The 18,842-nt window shown below is 41.2% G+C and overlaps 1 protein-coding gene across 3 annotated transcripts; it reads left to right on the top strand.

Moving 5' to 3' along the window:
* The first annotated feature begins 9,296 nt into the window (after positions 1–9,296).
* Positions 9,297–18,164, top strand: AMIGO2 (adhesion molecule with Ig like domain 2). Of its 3 annotated transcripts, none has more exons than XM_082072302.1 (2): positions 9,297–9,680; positions 16,443–18,164. In XM_082072302.1, the coding sequence occupies exon 2, from the start codon at positions 16,516–16,518 to the stop codon at positions 18,079–18,081; it is 1,566 nt and encodes a 521-aa protein (XP_081928428.1). In that variant the 5' UTR covers positions 9,297–9,680; positions 16,443–16,515; the 3' UTR covers positions 18,082–18,164. The 3 variants fall into 3 exon arrangements, with proteins under 3 accessions (XP_081928428.1, XP_081928429.1, XP_081928430.1); XM_082072303.1 differs by lacking the exon at positions 9,297–9,680 and adding an exon at positions 9,943–10,029; XM_082072304.1 differs by lacking the exon at positions 9,297–9,680 and adding an exon at positions 10,674–10,739.
* The last annotated feature ends 678 nt before the right edge of the window (positions 18,165–18,842 follow it).

The following is an 18,842-nucleotide window of genomic DNA, read 5'->3' as shown; positions in this document are numbered from 1 at the left end:
CTCAGATTCTTACTTGGATCTTAATCTTACCGTTGTCTCCACTCACAATGATCTCCGTGACATGCTACTGAATACAAATGTGAATACAGAAATCAGCACTAGCAAATCCAGAGAGAGATTAATGGATTAATGTGAGGCCAAGAATAACCAGAAAAGATGTCTGAATTGTCACCTCCTTACAGCGTCTCCCAATTTGTATGATCATAATTATCATAGTGATGCCATAAAAACAGGGAGCTATATTTAAGCTCCAAAGAAGGTATTTGGAGTTCAAAATACCATACATATCTATGTAGAAAGGAAATCTTGTAATAACATAAATATTCATTTTATTGGCTTATTTGTGTTCATTAAAAGCAGATGCTCTGCAGCCAAAAGAACAGGAGCTTACTGCAAGAGAAAAGCAGACTTGGCTGGTTAAAGCACAGCAATTATTTTACCTCACCATGTGTTGTTTTTCAAGCTTCTAGCAGTCACATATCTGCCAGAAAAACATGGTCATCTGTGAGGGCACAGGGAACTGATCAAATAATAAAGGATTTTTCTGATAAAAACTGATCTTGTTCTAGGAACAAAAGAGCAAAATTCCTTCTACAGGTTAAAATGGCATTTTATTTCCACTGCTTGTAATGTAGGCTTCCTATTTTAAATATTTTATTTACTAATACAATTAAAACTTTGCACTGATTTTTTTTCTGTTTCCTTGGACAGAGTAGTTCATATAATAAACTTACAAAAAATCAGTTGAAGGCAGATATGACATTCTTCTGACATCAAAATTTGCTGCTTTATAAATCTGTTCCCTCTGGTTACTTGCTAACACGAATGACAGAGATGTGTGTGTCCTAGGCAAAAAAAATTGTAACTTAGCTACAACCATGATCTTAGGTAGACTTAGATTTTGCATTTTAAATTGCAGACAAAAATACAGTGCAAGAAAGGAAAAAATAAGATCGGTTCAGGCAACAGTGATAATGGTGGGATGAGTTTACCTGAATGAATAATGGATAGAGGGCTGTCCATTCTGCCCTGCATTTTTAAAGCCTTTTGAAATTAACAGCTCAGAAGACTCTGAAGTGTCATTTACCAGAATTATCCAATTCCTTTTTAATTTCAGTAATACCTAGCAATGTAGCTCTCTCTTCAGTCTCTTATCAATTAGCTTAGCCATAAATGAAGCTATACTAGTTCCTAAGTGAAAGTGCCTGCTGAAATCAATTATACCGTATGTACATAACCATTAATACAGCTGATTACAGTCCTGCAAGCTTAAAGGCACAAATGGCAGAGACAATGTACAGGATCTCCCACTTTTCCTTCTCCAGGGACTGGACACTGCAATCTTATGCTCAGCTGTTCTGTTTCTAACATGATGCCTCAAGTAAATGAGGCTTACGTAGACAGGCTGTCTGTCTCTGTATCTGTCTGTCTGCACAGCAAAACTTACAGAGGCGTAGAAATCTCAAACATAATGGTAGACCTACAAGCTCCATAAAAACAATCACCTGAGTAAAAGGAGAAGCAACAATCAAATGCTCTGTCTATGAGAAAAACTGAGCAAGAGAACATGAGATTTTTAACTTTGCTAGAGACTCCATCTGGTCAGGACAGCTAGCAGATGCTACAGTCACACAAAAATCTTCAATTCAAGCTCATAATCAGAATGCAAACCACAAAGATTAAAAAAAAAAAAAAAGTTTTCTTGTTTCATGATTTAATAAATCTAATTCTTCTTTCAGGATATTGACATGATAATAGAAACCAACCAGGAGGCAGAGAGGCTCATTTTCTAACATATGCTTTTTCATGCTCCCAGACATTTCTGCTTTACTTAATGTTACTGCATGTGGTAGGTAGAGTAATGACTTCTGTAAGCTTCCAGTTGCAGCTTTTTTTTTTTTTTTTGGCACAAGGTCAAAAGACACTTCTCCACTCTATTTGAAATATTCTTTCCTCCACTTTAAAGTGGGTCTCAAGTTCTAGCATTGTCAAGCTTTTTCCAGCTACTTTTGAAGTTCGAAGGACAAGCTGTTTCAAAATATTTTGTGATTTTTCTGAATACGTTAATTTTTTCTCAGGGAAAACTTTTTCACGGAAAGGGTTGTCAGGCACTGGAACAGGCTGCCCAGGGGAGTGGTTGAGTCACCATCCCTGGAGGTTTTTAAAGATACATTGATGAGGTTCCTAGGGACATGGTTTAGAGGTAGACTTGCCAATGCTAGGTTAATGGTTGGACTCAATGATCTTAAAGGCCTTTTCCAACCAAAACACTTTCATGTTTCTATGATTTTACAAAAACCAAGCACTCAGACAACATCAGCGATCCTGATACCACAGTTGTATTGGAAACAAATCCTTGCTAGCGAAGACCTCAACTGTGTGCATTGATAAGGGTATATATTACATTTATGAAATTTAGTCTTAATGAAAAGGCATTCATTTACATCCAGGCATTAACCACTATATTGAACAGGGATACTGTCAAGACCACAATTTAGTCTTAGAACTCTTGTCAGATCATATGCCTCAAAACTTAGTCAAATTAACAAAAACAAACAAACAAACAAACAAAAAGTTATTTCAATGACTCCAGCCCTTTATACCAATAATAGGGCTTACAGGGGACTTTCAGGCATCCCTCACTATGAAACTGAGCCCACAACAGATGCTGATTCTGTCTTTTACCTCAGCACAAGACACAAGCCAGACTGAAAGAACAAGGCAGGGAATTCCAGTTTCTGAAAACCCTGAAAAACTCAAGAGCAAACTGTTCTGAACAACATTGTGATCATTTCAGTCCTGAAATCTAAGGATCAGGAATAAGAAGAGGAAGGTTCTCTGTAAAATCTGAAGTGGGTTGGAGTCCTGCTCAGTGTGAGAGGCCAACCCAGCCCTCCCACAGGCACTGCAGGTGGGAGAGCAACACCAGGCATTATGGAAACATGTTGCTGCTCTGGACTGTGTTGGTTTATGTCCATAACAGAAAGAATGAGCAGCATGCTGAACACGACTCTGCATGTGAACGAAATTCTACCCTTATGCTAACCCTTGCTGATTTCAAGATACATGGTTATAAATAATGGGCAATGTGTCCTTTTATTTCCAGCTCATATACTGCCAAAAGAAATAAGCAGGGGAGCTGCATTCAGTGACAGCTCCTGGCATATTTTTTTCCCTATATCCTTTTTTTTTTTTTTCAAAAGTGACTAAAGATAATGGATAGTTGTGCTCATCCCTGTTATTAGTTGAAGAAAAGTCAGGGCAGTTTCAGCCTGGATTAACATGGATCATAAAAGACTTTGCGAAGTAAGTGTTCACCAAAGTAATACACGATTTTCTTTCTTTCCTACGTAGTTTTCCTGTGTTATTTTGCAACTGCTTGCTAAATATTAGTAGTAAAATATTTGATTTAAAAAGGACACTAGCTAGGGGGGGAGGCATCATAGTAATTGTTAGGAGCTTCAGTTTGTTGTTTTACAAAAGGTAAAAATATAGCATTGGTTTGCATCTCTCAGATGGTATTTCTGGTGCCTTGTAGCCATAACACATTATCATGAGGAGTTATAGATCTGTAACCACCTTTTGCAGGAAATCATGTGCAGAAGATTATCTGTCCTTTGCAGCTGCATAACTACACCCCCCACCCGAGAAAACTCATAGCACTGCTGTACTAGACCTAGTGTCTTCATATCAGCTTTCAGGATCCTGTGGCACAATGCTCTGGGGTTCCATGAATGGAACAGAATGGGGACTCACATCTGATACCCTGAATTATATGAGGAGAAAGAAATGCAAAGGAAGGCTGCAGGTAGAGACTGACCTTCTACACAGATTTTTTTTTTAAATTACTTTTATTTTTTCTTTTTTTCTTCTTTTTTTTTATTTTTATTTTTCTATGCAGTGCACCACCTCCTGTGCTCTTTCCCACTCTGTGAGTCCAAGCATCAGGTACACTCACCTGATAGATCATGTTTAAGAACTGATCATTCATGGTCTGCCATATAGAACATGTGGGGTCTTGGAGTGAGAGAGAAAAATGTGCTGAAACTCCATGAAAAGTATGAGGGGGAGCAGGAGGCAGTAACCAATTAAATGAGTCACACACCCAATATGAGACACCCCACAGAACCTCTTCAGTTTTCTACCAGTGCCACATATCGACAAAATGGATTTGCACTATATCTTCTGAGAAGTATAGCCACTCTAGTGCAGAGAAGCCTATTGCTGTATCCATGAACAATTAAAGTCAAGAGGGTGAGATGTCCCATCCTTCTTTTCCTTATGACTGGTATTGCAAGTCTAGGGATTATTCACAAATACTTTATGTATTGCCATGGATTACCATTCAAGTTTTAATTAAAAAAAAATCCACTTGCATATTCTTTCTTTAGATGTTATTTTAGAGTTACTGTAGTAACTCGCTACAGCACATTATACCACAAAATCAATCTGGTGTTCTAAAAAGCTTTCCCACTTTTATTTTGGCTATTTGAGAGACATACGGTGTCTCAAGATATAAGTAATGTCTGACTGCCTTCAAAATCACTTAAGACCATCAGCAAGGTTTATTTGCATGAAGAACTGTATTTTAAAGGTTAGGTTATCTACCTGTTATTATAGAAATGCTATTGTACTGCTTTAAAAGAGATCGCTCGAGGCTATGACAAATTACTTTCCCAAATGTTCTTACTATTACAGGCTAAATTCACTGAACCAATAACTTTTTGTTAATTTGTAACATTTTCTCAAGAGCTGCCTTTGGAATAGAAAATGAAAATAAATTATCCTCCAGTGCTTAACAATGCCTTCTTTGCACATAAATGTGCTCCAAAGACTTGAAGACTGCTGAACAATATCTCTGGGTGTATTTGAGATTTGCAAACTTTAAGACTTAAGGACCCTAAAAGCCCATGAGGAAACCCAAGCCACTAAGATTTACTTCTGTTGTTTCTGAACTTTTAGATTTCAATGGCTAATCTAGTCCAAAATAAAATGTTCACTTACTTTTCATAACACATATTAAACACACCCGTGGATTGTGAATACCTCAGTTCAACCTTCTTCGGTGTTTTATAAATCAACCAAGGCATAAACTGCATCTTCTGTTATACACAGGCTTCATGGCACCAGCACACAGCAAGGAGACCCTTAAAGTAAATCAGTTTGATTAACAGAGGCACTTCAGATGTAGTTGTTGGTCTTTTTCCCATCTTTGTTCTTATGAAAGCCTTGAGATAGCAAAGACCTCAGAAAGGACTGCAAGTGACAGCAAATCTACCAAACCAAGGAACTGACATTTTGGGTACTGAAGAAGCATTTGAATGAAGAAAGGACAAGAAGTCAGGGCTAAATCAATAAATACAAGTAGTAAAAAGCTTTTATCCTGAAATGTACTCACCCCTAATGAGAACTTCAACTTAATGGTAGCCACTCTGACTTCCTGTTCAATAGCACTTACCAGCTGGTGCCAGTTCTGAGGACAGAATGGGGAAAGATGACAGTGGCAGGCAGGTGATACTCCACGGCTCTTTGAACATCCCCTACAGACCTGCAGGTCTATAAAACTGAATATAAGGAGCATTACAATAGGTTTGAGTGAAAAAAGGGAAACAAAAGGCATTTGTGAATGTCTAAGGATGAGGAGCAAGGAACTGCTTGCCCAGGTAGGGATTGAGTACAATCCTCCCACATTCCACACATCAGGCTAAAGAATTGCTCTCTATTTTCTTTATCCTTAGTGTAATGAATAGTATTCATTCCCATGTGGGAGTCAAAAATGAGCTTTTCAACAGAAAAGAGAAAAAAAAAGAGGCTGAGCCCTTGGAGACGGAGCAGCCTGGTGAGCAGTGTCCTGGTGGAATGACAGATCCGGGTTTAGAGCCCAGCTTCAAAGTGGTTGGAAAACAGAGTTGAAAAGAGTGATTATAACTCTCTGGTGACAGTCCTGCTCATCATTTGGTATACATCAACAGATTTAAAACCCAAGCCTGCCACTGCCACCCCTGAAAGACCTGTCTTTTGTTCTCTTCATCTCCTGAGGCACTGAAAGATTTGAACCTTGAATTTCCCAGAGCAGACAGCAGTCGTGTTCTGCCTCAGGGCATGCTGAAATCATTGGAGCCTTGACAGGACTGAGCATCTGTACTTATACCTCACACTGAAGTCCAGAAAGGATCTGGTGTTCCCCAACAAGGGGCTTGGTCCACTAGAAGTTGTCAAGCTGTTTGGTATGGACTTCATACAAAACACAGCATCAGCTACCACTTCCTTCTGAAACATGACTGGGGAAAGAGGAGGTACTCTTCCCGTTAGGTATTCACAGACTGGTGTTTCAAGTCCTTATGCAGCTTGCTTCCCTGCCTTCCTCTGGAGTTTCAGAGTTTGTTCATGCAGGACTGCAGCCGATGTCTCCCAGCTCCCTGAAGTACCCTAAATCCCAGGCTAGACTTGCTCTGAAACAGAATTAATTCAGGACCAAGAGAGGGGAATCACAAAAAGGAAGACGTGTCTCTAACTCTTTCTACTGCACGCCCTGTAATGGCTATAATGTATATAACCAGGCCTTAGACTGGAAATCCTTCCTACAGGAGCACTATGGCAGAAAACCCATGTCCTTGCCAGAAGCAGAGTGTAATAGAAGAGGTGGTGGTTATTCGTTTCTTTCAGTACTTCTCTCCTAGTTAGTCCTTAGCCCAATAGTTACACTGCTTGCCCATGAATGGTCTGTAAACTCCCTGAAGCCAAGGTGATCCTGCTTTTGAAAAAATTCCTTTAGTGATCAATTTAACAACTGTAATACAATTGTTGTTTTACTAAAAAGAGTTATTTTAGATACTACAGGCATTTCTGTATTTGCAGGGTTTTTCAAGAGCACAGGAGAAATATTATTAAAAGCCCTTCTCAAGCCACATCAGCCTGTCTGGCACTGCACATGACATGAAAATAAGAACTGAAAAGCTTTCACTCTAATAGGTAGTTTGGTACAGGGGCAGGGAAACACAGGCAGGATCCTGATGTTTTTGGAAGAAGGAGACAGCTATCAGCAATTCTCTGCAATAAAAATCTCTACTGGTGATGCCAGAAAACTTACATTTATACAGATTAGCAAGATAAAGGTTTCACGTCCTAATTAATGTACTGTCAGCTTCACACAGCTTGTGCCCATGTATGATCAACAAAGATTTTGGACAGGTTCTGTTTGCACATCAGTACTATTTGGTAGAAGAAAGCTAATTACTGGTTGTTCCCAGCCAAATTAGATTTTTAAAAACAACATTCCTTGTAATTTAGTATGTAACAAGTGCCAAAAGTACCTTTATGTTGTGAAATAGCACAATGCCTCATTCCATGAGCGAACTTGTCAACATTCAGTGGAAATGAAGAATTGCTGGGCTTACAAGCAGTAGTTTCCAGACTTACAAGAATCTTGATTTTCTGAACTCCTTTGAGACTATTCGATACGTCCCTTGATCATGATTTCTCTGCAAAGTCTGCTTATTGGCAGATGGCCTCTATCTGCAAGCTGAGCAGCTCATGTAGGGATCATCACAACTCCCATCAATTTCTTTAGCATCTGGGCCTTGAGATCCCCAACATAAAAAGCAAATCCCAGTCAACATGAATAAGAAATATAAAACTGGAAAACAAAATTCTCATTGCCTTAAGTCTTAGACATTTCACTATGATTTGGGTCTTACTTTCCCCAAAGTAATTATCACTATGTTCAGGTCTCATGGCTGAAATCTAAATAACTTGACTACAAGCGGTTGCTTTGCACCTACCAGTGCTGCACGCTTACTGAGGTCTGAACAGACTGCAGTTAAAATTGTTAGTATTTAAAAATCAGTTTCAACAAAGCATGTAAAATATTCACAAATGGACAGCTACTCCATATGCTGCTACAGACAGAAATTTCATTCTATAAGTGTGTCTTTAAGGAGAATCCAGGCTCAACACTTTCAGTTTCGATAGCAGGGGAAGGAGACTTACAAAGTTATTATCATCTTCCTCAGACTGTATTGGCAATGTGATCAACTTAAATTTCACTCAATATTTTGATACATCAAGGTAACTAGAAAAGTTTAATGGCTTAGTCTAAATGAAGACAACAAACTTCTTTAAACAAATGAATATTCCATTGGAGGGTCTGAAACCAATCAATGTCGAATCAATAACCTGAAGTTTAAAATTACTTCACTCGTGCATCATCCAAATGCACAGAAATGCAGAAATTCAACACAAAATCAGAATGATTAATAAAAACTTGATTTTTATGACAAGGTAGTGCTCCAAAACTGAAATCAATATCAGCATCACCCACGGCTCACTGGGATTCCATCTGTATTGAATTACATTTTTAATAGATACCTTGTACCATACTAAAGTATTTTAGTTTGTCTGTAGCACGAATTTTAGGACAAGAATGATCCCTTGTGCATTAGATGTAGCCATGAACCCTCATTAAAAATCACTTTGCTATGTGCCTTTGGAAGGAAAGCATAATTTACAGCAGCTTTAATACACAAGCCTGTTTGCTGAGAATTACTCTATAAACTGTGTGTCTGGATGACAATAAATCCACAATCTCTGTTATTTGCTAAACTAGCTTCCGTTCAGTTTCAGTCTCTAAATGTAGAGAACTCTAAATTATGGTGGAAATGTAGTGAAAAACTTTGCTGGGAAGGTTAAAATCATCGTGTAACAAAGAGAGGGGTGTTCTTAGGTTTTCAGCTGCAGCTTTTCGTCTTTCCGACCTGGTCGAACTTCCCCACTTGCAGCAGCTCTCCCACAGATCCCATGCTCAAGACAACCGGGTACATGGCAATTAATTTTAGATAACACCTTGTATGTTTTGATAGACTCTTTTGCTCTCATCAAAGCCTAGTTTACCACAGAGCCGCCGTGGGTTTTGATCATTTAATTAGCTGGAGGATTGTTTTCCAGAGCTAGCACAATACCTTTTAAATATATCTGCCCCTTATGAACACCCTGAGTTTCCTTGCCCGCGCACGGAGAGTTTCGATGCATTTAGCGGGGGTCGCATCGCCTGCGTCCACCCGAAAACGCTGCCTTCGGGCGCTGAGGAGCTGCCGGGCGGGCTCGGGATTGGTTTGCACCGGAGCGGCTGAGCCCACCCGTGCGAGGCAGTTTTTACCCCGGCTTGGCGGGGGCAGCGGCGCAGTGAGGAGCGGAGCCGAAGCTGAGCGGGGCGGAGCAGCGGACACTCCCCCGCGCGAGGCCGCGGACCCCAGGGGAGGAGAGGGGCGGAGCGGGGGCAGGCTGTGCGTTCCTCCCGCGGGGCACCGACGGCTCCGTCCCGATGCCGCAGAAGCCCCCGGGAGCGCGTCGGGGGGAGGCGGCGTAAGGTCCGGCGCTGTGCGGCGGGGGCGACCGGGAGGGCGGAGGCAGGAGAGGATAAAAACCCCGGCGCTGCTGTGATCGGGAGTCTCTTGCCTTCCCTCCTCACGCGCTGCCGGTACCAGGTTCCGGGCTTCCGCTCCATCCCTGGGGCCAGCACTGCCTGCGCCCGCGGGGGAGCGCAGCGGAGCCGCTGCCGCGCTCTCGGCGGCACCCAACTTCACCCGGCGGCAGCCGAGCGGAGCATGCAGGGCCGGGGCTGGCGGCGGCGGCGGGGCCGGCATCGCGTTTCCCGGACATGAAGCGGCCGCCGGGAGCTCCAGGTAACGCTGCCCGGAGGAGTGGCGAAGCAAACAACCCTCGCGGTGGCCGGGGTATGGCGGGCGGGCAGGGTCCTGAGGGGCAAGAGCCGGGGCTGAAAGGGGCCGCCGGCTTCGGGGGCTTCGCTGCGAAGCCCCCGAAGCCGGCGGCGAGTGCAGCCCGGCAACGGGCGGGGGAGACACGGTCCCCACCTCCGCTGCCGAGTGAAGCAGCTGTGGACGAGCCTGCCTGGGGAAGGCGGTCGCGGATCCCCCGATGGGGTGAGTGGGTAAGAGGGTGCTCCCGAACCGATGCTGGTTTAGCCCACCCGGCCGCCGGGCTTTCCGAAACTTCGCCCTCCGACGATCCCCGGTAAGGATCTAGGCGCTGCAGCGGGCAGTTCCCATCGTCAGACTGACAGGAGCCTCCGCCATCGTAGGCAAGGGGGTTTCTCTGAAGTTAAGCCCGTCAGAGAAGCTTTTGGAGGCGGTGAGGATCCTACGCTGGGCAACTAAACTTTCGTAAGATCTAGCATTGCTTGGAGACTGGTTACTGATACTGTAACAGGCGCTGCCATTTATCATTCCACTTTTTTTCTTAATTATTTGCTAATCTCCTTAGCAACTGAAGTCATTTGCAAGGTTTAAGCTAGGGTGCAGCTTGATTTACAAATTAACATAGCAAATAGGATGCTTTTGTTGTTTCACTGATGCATATTTCCCTTGTTCTCTCCCAAGAGGGATAAGAGTTAGTGCTGACTTCATTTAGTGGGTACTGCCATAGACAGACTGATGATGATGATTAGTCCAACTCAGACACTGTGGTACATCAGCCAGTTGCTCATCTGTGTCTCAGTTTTCTTTAAGCCAAGTGAGTTATCATGGGTGCAAGAAAAATAAATAAATCTGTCTTGAGAGAAATTCAGTCTTTAGTGAGGGATAAATGGGAGAAAACAGTTTTAGCTGGCTAAGGTTACTAGGACAAATTCATTTCTAATTCAGCACTATCGAGGCCTGGCCAGGTGCTGGCCAGAGAGACCACTCCATTTGCCAGACTGACCTCAGGATCAGCTTGCTGCAAAGGTGATGTAAAGCTATTTTTTTTTCATCACTGCTAGGTCCTGCATCAAGCACAACTTAGCCCAGTTCAGGGATTTAGTGCAGTGTATCAAAACATCACCCAGATGTAGCTCACTAACAGTCTCTGCAGTCCAATCCATCATGTCACTAAATCTCATGGATTATGATGGTTGGGTAATCCAGATCTGCTCAGTCAGAAATGCTGAGTACAGCTGTCATGCAGATTTGATGCAGAGAGTGCCTTTCTCGCTCAGGAGTGATAAAAACACTCCTGGAGACCAGAGTGGGGTGGCCACTACGAGGATATTTCCTCTGACAGTATTCTCCCCCTCAGCACCCCCATCCATCCCCCCAAGGAATGGAAGTTTATTAAGATCTTCTTTTTAAGCATAACATTTTAAAAGATTAATTATGTAGGATGCCACTAGTATGTTTGTAATTAATGGGTATGTCATGTACTTAAACAAGGTCCATAAAGTTAGGATTAAAAGCATTAATAATTACATTTGTATAATATTGTTGTTATAAACTAATAAAAGCCAGTTCTAACAGTCACTTTTTTTCTTCTCTGTTTATGAGGAAAGCTTCATCAAATACTATGCCAAAAAAAAGGGGGGGAGCAAGGGTCTGTGAGGAAAAATTGTTAACACCTGAGCCATCACAGTTTCATTTCATGTATTATTACGTTTAACTGATACAACCCTGATTTGTCTGATATGTAGACTGGCAAGAAAGGGAGAGCAACTCTGTGGACTTTGGAAGTCAATGGGAAGGTGCAAAGATGCACGAGTGACTTGTTGGCTGGTGATACTGGAGGACGGAGGAGTCAGAGGAGACATGGCACAAGGAAAAGAGCTAGAAGATGTAGAAATAGTGTGTGGAAGGTGTGGATGGAGATCTTTAATATTTTCTAGTGTTTGAGCTCTCCAGAGGCTCAACAGTATTCCTACAATAGTACAGTGGGGTTGTGTGCAAATATTTGCATTTTCACTGTGCAGAAACTGTCAGACAGATGTAGGACTTTTTGTATCACCAACATACAGGAAGATGTTATCCTTACTACAAGACTAACGGTAGCATATGCAAAAGCATTCAGGTGACTCGTGATCTCCAGTCCAATCCACTGCTTAAATTAAGATATATCCTACGTAAGGATTTTTTTAGCAAAGTCTCAAATTAACTGGAAGAGATAGTGTGGTGTGCAGATTTCCCTTGAAGAAACAGCAATAAGCCTGAAGGTGCATATGGTAGAAGACAAAGCTGGTATAGAGATCATTAATGTAGCATTAGTGGGAGAGAAAGCCCAGAGAAAGTGGAAATGAGTGTTTAGGCCATTAGTTGATCTTGCAGTGATAACTGATTATGAGGATGTTGATGGTTACCCGGCATTGCTCTTTTCCGTAAACAGCTCCAGCTGCTCATTACTTAAATAAAATAAAATAAACCCCATACACATTGAAAAGATCAAAAACAAGACCCAAATTCTCAACTTCTCTAGGAGCTGATATGTTGTAGTCAATTGCTCCTCACAACAGAGCAACAGAGGATATTCCCTATGATATGAGGATATGTCCTATGTTTCTTCTGTGTTCCTTCTCAAAGGGTAAAGAAGCACGTGCACCATTACTGCACAGTTGATTCATCTCAGAGTACTGTGGTTTTGGCAGTGAACTTAAAATGTCACACTTTAACACCACAGAGAAATTATTTCTTTGAAAGGAATTCAAGTACAAAATCCTCAACCATGCCCTTCACTTTGCTATAAATCAAAAAAGCTATTTACCCAGCTCATTCAGAAATAATGGTGAAGTACTTAGCCAGAGTCTGTTGGCATGTGTTAGCTGATAGTATTTAATAGCAATATCTCTCTTGAGAAAATACCTAATATTGAAATTTGTAAAATAGTACTCTTCTAAGACCTGAAGTAAAGTTATTGAGATAAAATGTCACTTTTTAGTATAAGGCTGATTATAGACTTTGTTCTTCCTTGACACTTAACACATACGCGTTACTATCCCAGAAATGTTCATGCAGTTGTTTTGAATAAGTTCAAATGAGTTTATAGGTTATAATGAGGTTATGAGGTCATAGGTTATAAATATTTTTGTTGAGCATGCTTGGATTTGCAGACCATCTTGTGTGATTTAAGCAGAAGTTTTGGGGAAGACAGGTTGAGGAGCAAGTTGTAACTCAACAGTTTTGCTCTCCAAAAAGGCAAACACCCTTTTGGGAATGTAGGCACTGCACTGTGAGCTGGGCATGGCAAGGAAGGTTTCTACTTGTCAGCGTGCTCTCAAAATAGCCTTGTGTGGCTTCTGGTATGTCTATGATGTCTGTAATTTGGATTCGCCTCACCAGGCAAGGCAAGTTATCTGAAACAGTTCTCACATGGCAACTTCAACAAGCTTTGGAAATGAACAGCCCAATTTTCAGACCCTGCAGAGATTTTCTTCTCCTTAGAACTCAAAGGCATTATGCTGATTTACACTAGCCACTGATCTGCCCTTGGGATTTGGGTGCAGACTAGCTTAGAGTTTCTGATGAGATGATTGTAGATATGGACAGAAACAAACATGTAAGCCTATTTGGTGTATTAAATTTGGTAACTGTTCCAAAACTGAGCATGGATCTAGTATGTCACATTTGGAGTATCTCCAGGATCGCAGTTATAGTCAACATGGGAGCTGATTTTTGAAAGTGCCATTCATCTTTTTGCAAGTGCGGGTACATTAAAAATTAGGCTGCCTAGGTTGCAAATTCAGGCTTTCAAACATGAATGGGAAAAGCAACCTCTGCAACAGCAATTTTTCTCCCATTTTGTGAATGCTTTATAATTCAGTTATTGCACACGTGGTCTTCTGGTATGCAGTTTTCAGATACCTTGCTTCATGCAATATGCTAACTGAGCTGGTATTAAATACTTTTTTTATCTCTCAGTGTGTTTCCATTGTGCCTTATGTACTGCATGCCACGCAAATCCATGCTGGGGTGCAGAATTATTTCCTGATGGTCATTTCTGTAACGCTTTGATAGGATTCACCCTTTAGAAGAACTTGTATCTTTTAATTGTTGCCATAAAAGATGAGCTAGCCAGCAAAACCAACTAAGTTAATTGCTTAGAACTGGTTAAAAAAATAATTTGTCTGAGTTCCTAACTTCCCACTGAAAACCCCTGCAGTTAGATACTTCAGTAGGATCTAAAAGCCTATAAAATGTTATTAATCTTGATACTATGCTTTTATTCTAATATATATTTTACAATATTCCTATAGCTAAGATCATGTTACTATATCCCTTTTATAGGCAGGGAAGCAAGGAGAAGTCCTTATTGTCAGAAATGCCAGCTGGGGTCATAGCATTTTGACTCTCAGCACTTCTTCAGATCAGTCCTTTCCAAATTTAATACACAGAGGTTCCTTATTTTCTAAGTCTCAAGCCAATGACTGTAATATATTCCTTATTTTCTAACAGTGACTAGGTCACATAATTTGCCTGATCTCACAGGAATTCTGTGACAGAAGCTAGGATATGCTCCAATTCTCAGGTGTAGGCATTTACAGAGCTGTAAATGTACAGAGATGTAATCATCCATTCTTTCCCCTGTTCTTCCCCATTACCTGTGCACAGTGTGAGGAGAGGTTTTGGGGAAAAAAAAAATGATTGTATTACTGAGGATTGTATAAAAAAATATAAAGTGGCACAGAAAACCTAAATTCTGACACTTTAATTTTTAGGCACTTGACTTGGCAGTCTTGTCATTGTCTTAATACAGTTTTGGGGAATGCAAACATTTAAAGCCAATGTATATATAAATTCTTGTGAAAGGTGAATCCCGCTACCTTCATATTTCTTCTTTTAATGGGTCATTAAAAGGTTCAGCTCTTTAGATTCTTAGCACATCCTCTACCACTTGACTTTAGAGTAGACGATTTGTCAAGAGAAGACAGCAGCCTGCCAGACTTGCAGAGGGTTAGAGAGGAGGGGAATAAGGACCTGGGAGAGAGTGGAAATCAGTGCATTTCACATATATTAATTAATTAATTGCATAGATAATCTTAGGTTCATAAGTGGCAGATGCAAATTCTTCAGAGAACTGTGTTCTAAGGTTCACCTCCTGAAACTCTTACCTCTCTTCTGTTCAACTCTCTTCTTGTCCTTCACATCCTCCCCATCTGTTTTTCTACTCTCATATTCCTTAACTTCTGCATCATCCAACTACTTCATCTTCAGTTGATTTATTAGTACCAATGATGATGCTCCATTTTCAGCCTTCTCCCCTGGTTTTGCCCTTCCTCCCCTATGCATCTCCTATCCTCTTTTTCTCTCTTTCCCATTCTTTGGCTGCCTCTCTGCCCTGCTGTCCCTCACCCTCGAGGTCTTGATTTTAATGTTTTTGTACTCAAGACTCACCTCTTCTTGCATCTTGCATCATCAGAGAATACAACTTCTCCTTTTATTCTGCTTCTTTCTGTCTGAGGTTGCTTCTTTCTCCTCCTCCCCACTGCCCACAAGCAGTGTCCCAGCTCTTGGCCATAGTCGTTATCAGCAGTGCAGAGCAGACGTTGCAGGGTTTGTCCTGCTCAGATACTGTACCAACAGCTGTGTGAGACTGGAGAAATAAGTATGAGGTTAATATGTGGGAGCTAAATACCACCTTTGAGCTGTGGGGATAATCAGTGCATATGGATTCACCCGGGAATTTACTGAAAAACTCTTAACAGATATCCAGGGAGAGCAACAGTGAACGGAAATGTTCATTATGCTGCTAAGTTTGTGCACATTTTTCTTTGGAGATGGCAAAAAGCATATCCCTTGGATTCCCTAGAGAATCACTACCCTGCCAAATGTTACATCCCTGCTTCAAACCCTAGTGTCACTAAAATATTCTCAGAAGAGACTATGGCTGGTTTTGGTCTTACTATTTAAGAGTGAGCAAATTTTTATTTCCTTTACTAAGTTTTGAGAAATTACTGACTCATTCTTACTGAAAGTTCCCAAAACTTGCTCCTGAAGCAGGCACCAGGCATTGAAAATTTCCTCCTCAACAGTTATTATGGCAAAGGTAGAAGTAGCAAATACAAAATATTCCAATTGGACATCTTGAATAACTTTAAAAATAGGTGGTTGCTACCTGAACTATCAGTTATTGGAATAAAAGAAAAAAAATCGTATGACATTTAAAGCTGAGTAGTCTGAGAAAATTCTTAGCTTGAAAATGTGTGACATTTTCTAATTGGGAAGCAACACATGTAACTGCTCCCCACTAGACAAGAAAATAGCATTTTTGGATGAGGCTTTTTCTTTCCTGTACCAGCAATTTTCCATCTGGGTTGGTTTGGAAACAGGTAGAAGATGCTGTTGCTCAGTCATGTTTCAAAAAGGAACATTTCTGATTTTTTTTTTTTTTTTTTAATGAACTGTCAGAAATTGCATTCCTTGGTCTAAAACTGAAAAACAGTTGCATTGTTTTTAAAGAGAAAAAACATCGTATCTGTAGTGTGAATATTTACGCAAGTGCAGAATTTCATGTTTACATAAAACCTGTGTTAAGCTTACATCACCTAAGAATAACTAGATTTTATAATTAACCATATGAAACATTAAGGATGAATTTCCTGTATTTTTCAAAAGGCATGCATAAGAAATCAGGCAGGGTATGAATCGTAAATGTTAACATGCTGTACTTCTGTGTACCTCTTTTGACAGTGATTAGTGCAAAGCTAACTGCACATATAATCTGTAGCGAGGAGCACTGGGAGACAGCTGGGAGACAGTAACAATGTCTTTAAACTGGCGGACAATTTCTACTCAACTTGGGGTTTTTAGAGTGAACTGCAAAGGACTGGCATGCCTCTTGGTGTTCACAGTGAGCGTTTGTGGAAGCAGCCCGGGGATGTGTCCAACAGCCTGCATCTGTGCCAGTGATATCGTAAGTTGCACCAATAAGAACCTCTCTCGAGTGCCAGGAAATCTTTATAAATGTATGAGAAGGCTGGATCTGAGTTATAACAGAATTGGTTTTTTGGAGCCTGAATGGGTACCAGTACTGTTTGAGAAACTGAACACTTTAATAATCAATCATAATAGCATTAGCAGCATTATCACTGGGAGCTTTTCCACAACCCCAAATCTGAAGTACCTGGACTTGTCATCCAACAGTCTGAAGACACTGAGCAGCCCCGTGTTTCAGGAGCTAAGGGCACTGGAGGTTCTCCTGCTGTACAACAATCAGATAACACAGATAGAGTCTTCAGCCTTTGGAGGATTGTACAAATTGCAGAAACTGTACTTAAGCTATAACTTGCTCTCTCATTTCCCACTGGACTTGTACACTGGAAAACATAAACTGACAGACCTTGTGTTGCTGGACGTTTCTTTTAATCACATCCAGTCGATGCCTATTCAGCGCCTGAGTTCAGTGCCGGCCAGACATCTTAGTGGAATTTATCTTCACAGCAACCCATTTTATTGTGACTGTATGCTGTACTCCATGCTGATCTTCTGGTATCAACGACACTTCAATTCAGTGGTGGACTTTAAAAACGAGTACACCTGTTTGTTGCGATCAGACCCAAGAGGTTACAATAAACTGCCTTTACTGCACGACAACTTTCTGAATTGCTCTGAAAGCACTGTCAACAGCTCTTTCCAAGCCTTTGGGTTTATTCACGATGCCCAAGTTGGTGACAGGCTGATTGTACACTGTGACAGCAGGATCAGCGATGCGGGCACGCACTTTGTTTGGGTTAGTCCGGACAATAGGTTGCTGGAGCCAGACAGGGAGACTGACAACTTTAAGGTGTTTCGTAATGGCAGCCTGGAGATAACAGATGCCCAACTAGAGGACTCGGGGCTATATTCCTGCATCGCAATAAATAAGAAAAGGCTATTAAATGAAACCATAGAGGTTAGAATAAATGTTAGCAACTTCACGGTGAACAGGTCCCACGCTCATGAAGCGTTTAATACAGCTTTTACCACCCTTGCTGCCTGTGTAGCCAGTATTGTTCTAGTACTGCTATATCTCTATCTGACGCCCTGTCCATGCCAGTGTAAGGCGAAGAGAAGGAAGAGAAAGCTGAACCAAAGCAGTGCGCACTCATCCATACTGAATTCCACACCGCCGCAAGACCTGCCAGCTGACGAGAAGAAGACCAGCACAGGTAAACGGGTGGTTTTCCTGGAACCCGTGCACGAACCAAAGCACAGTCAGAATGGGAAAATAAGACTCTTCCCTAATGACAATATCATTGCTGAGAGTATCTTAAAAACTACTCGAATAAAATCTGACTCTGATTCTGTCAATTCTGTGTTCTCAGATACACCTTTCATGCCATCAACTTAGTTTGCTGCCTGTGTTTGTTATCGTGCAGTTACATTTCTGAATACCTCCTTTGCTTGTAGCAGCCATCAGGAAAAACAAATAAAAAGAGAAAATGTTTTAAAAAAAAGTATCTGTTGTCAGTCCTTGAATTGCATCTCCTTTCTCTGTTAGTGCAGAGCCATGTGACAGTGATATCTTGTTCAGGAAAAGCAAACAGCATGGCATTAATGTGAATGTCTTCAATGCGAGCTTAGCCTTGGCTTTTACTCTGGTCCATACATAGCTGTTTCTCAATGCATGTTTAGAGGCACTTGCAGTGCATACAGCTGACTCTTCAGAGGCAGAGACTGATCCCTATAAAACGCTCTCCGTCATGCTGATAGCTCAGCTCCTCTGCAGTGAGCAGAGAAACACTCAAATAGCTACTGAGAAAAATGTCCAGGCTTCCTGCAATTCCTTTCACAGGCTCATAAAATCTTTACAGTAAAATCACTAGGGGAAAAAAATCATGAGTTTTCTTGGACTGATCAGAATGAAAAGATTAGAATTGCCACCATGATGCCTAGCAGCTCTAGATAAATGTTTATGGTTTTCAACTTATGTGTTTGCCAATAATTGCTCAAAACCTTTAAATAGCGGACTTTGTACTCACTTTATTTAGTCATGGAACTACTCACAAGAAGTAGTTCTATTTTTTCATAAACATTGTCATGTCACGAAAACAAGTTAACACATTACCTTTGCAATTTCCTTAGTTGAGGAATGAAAGTTGTCAGTCATGA

This window comes from Streptopelia decaocto (genome assembly GCF_964273445.1).
Source record: "Streptopelia decaocto genome assembly, chromosome: 1".
NCBI lineage: Eukaryota > Metazoa > Chordata > Aves > Columbiformes > Columbidae > Streptopelia > Streptopelia decaocto.
This window is presented reverse-complemented; position numbering and strand designations above follow the sequence as displayed.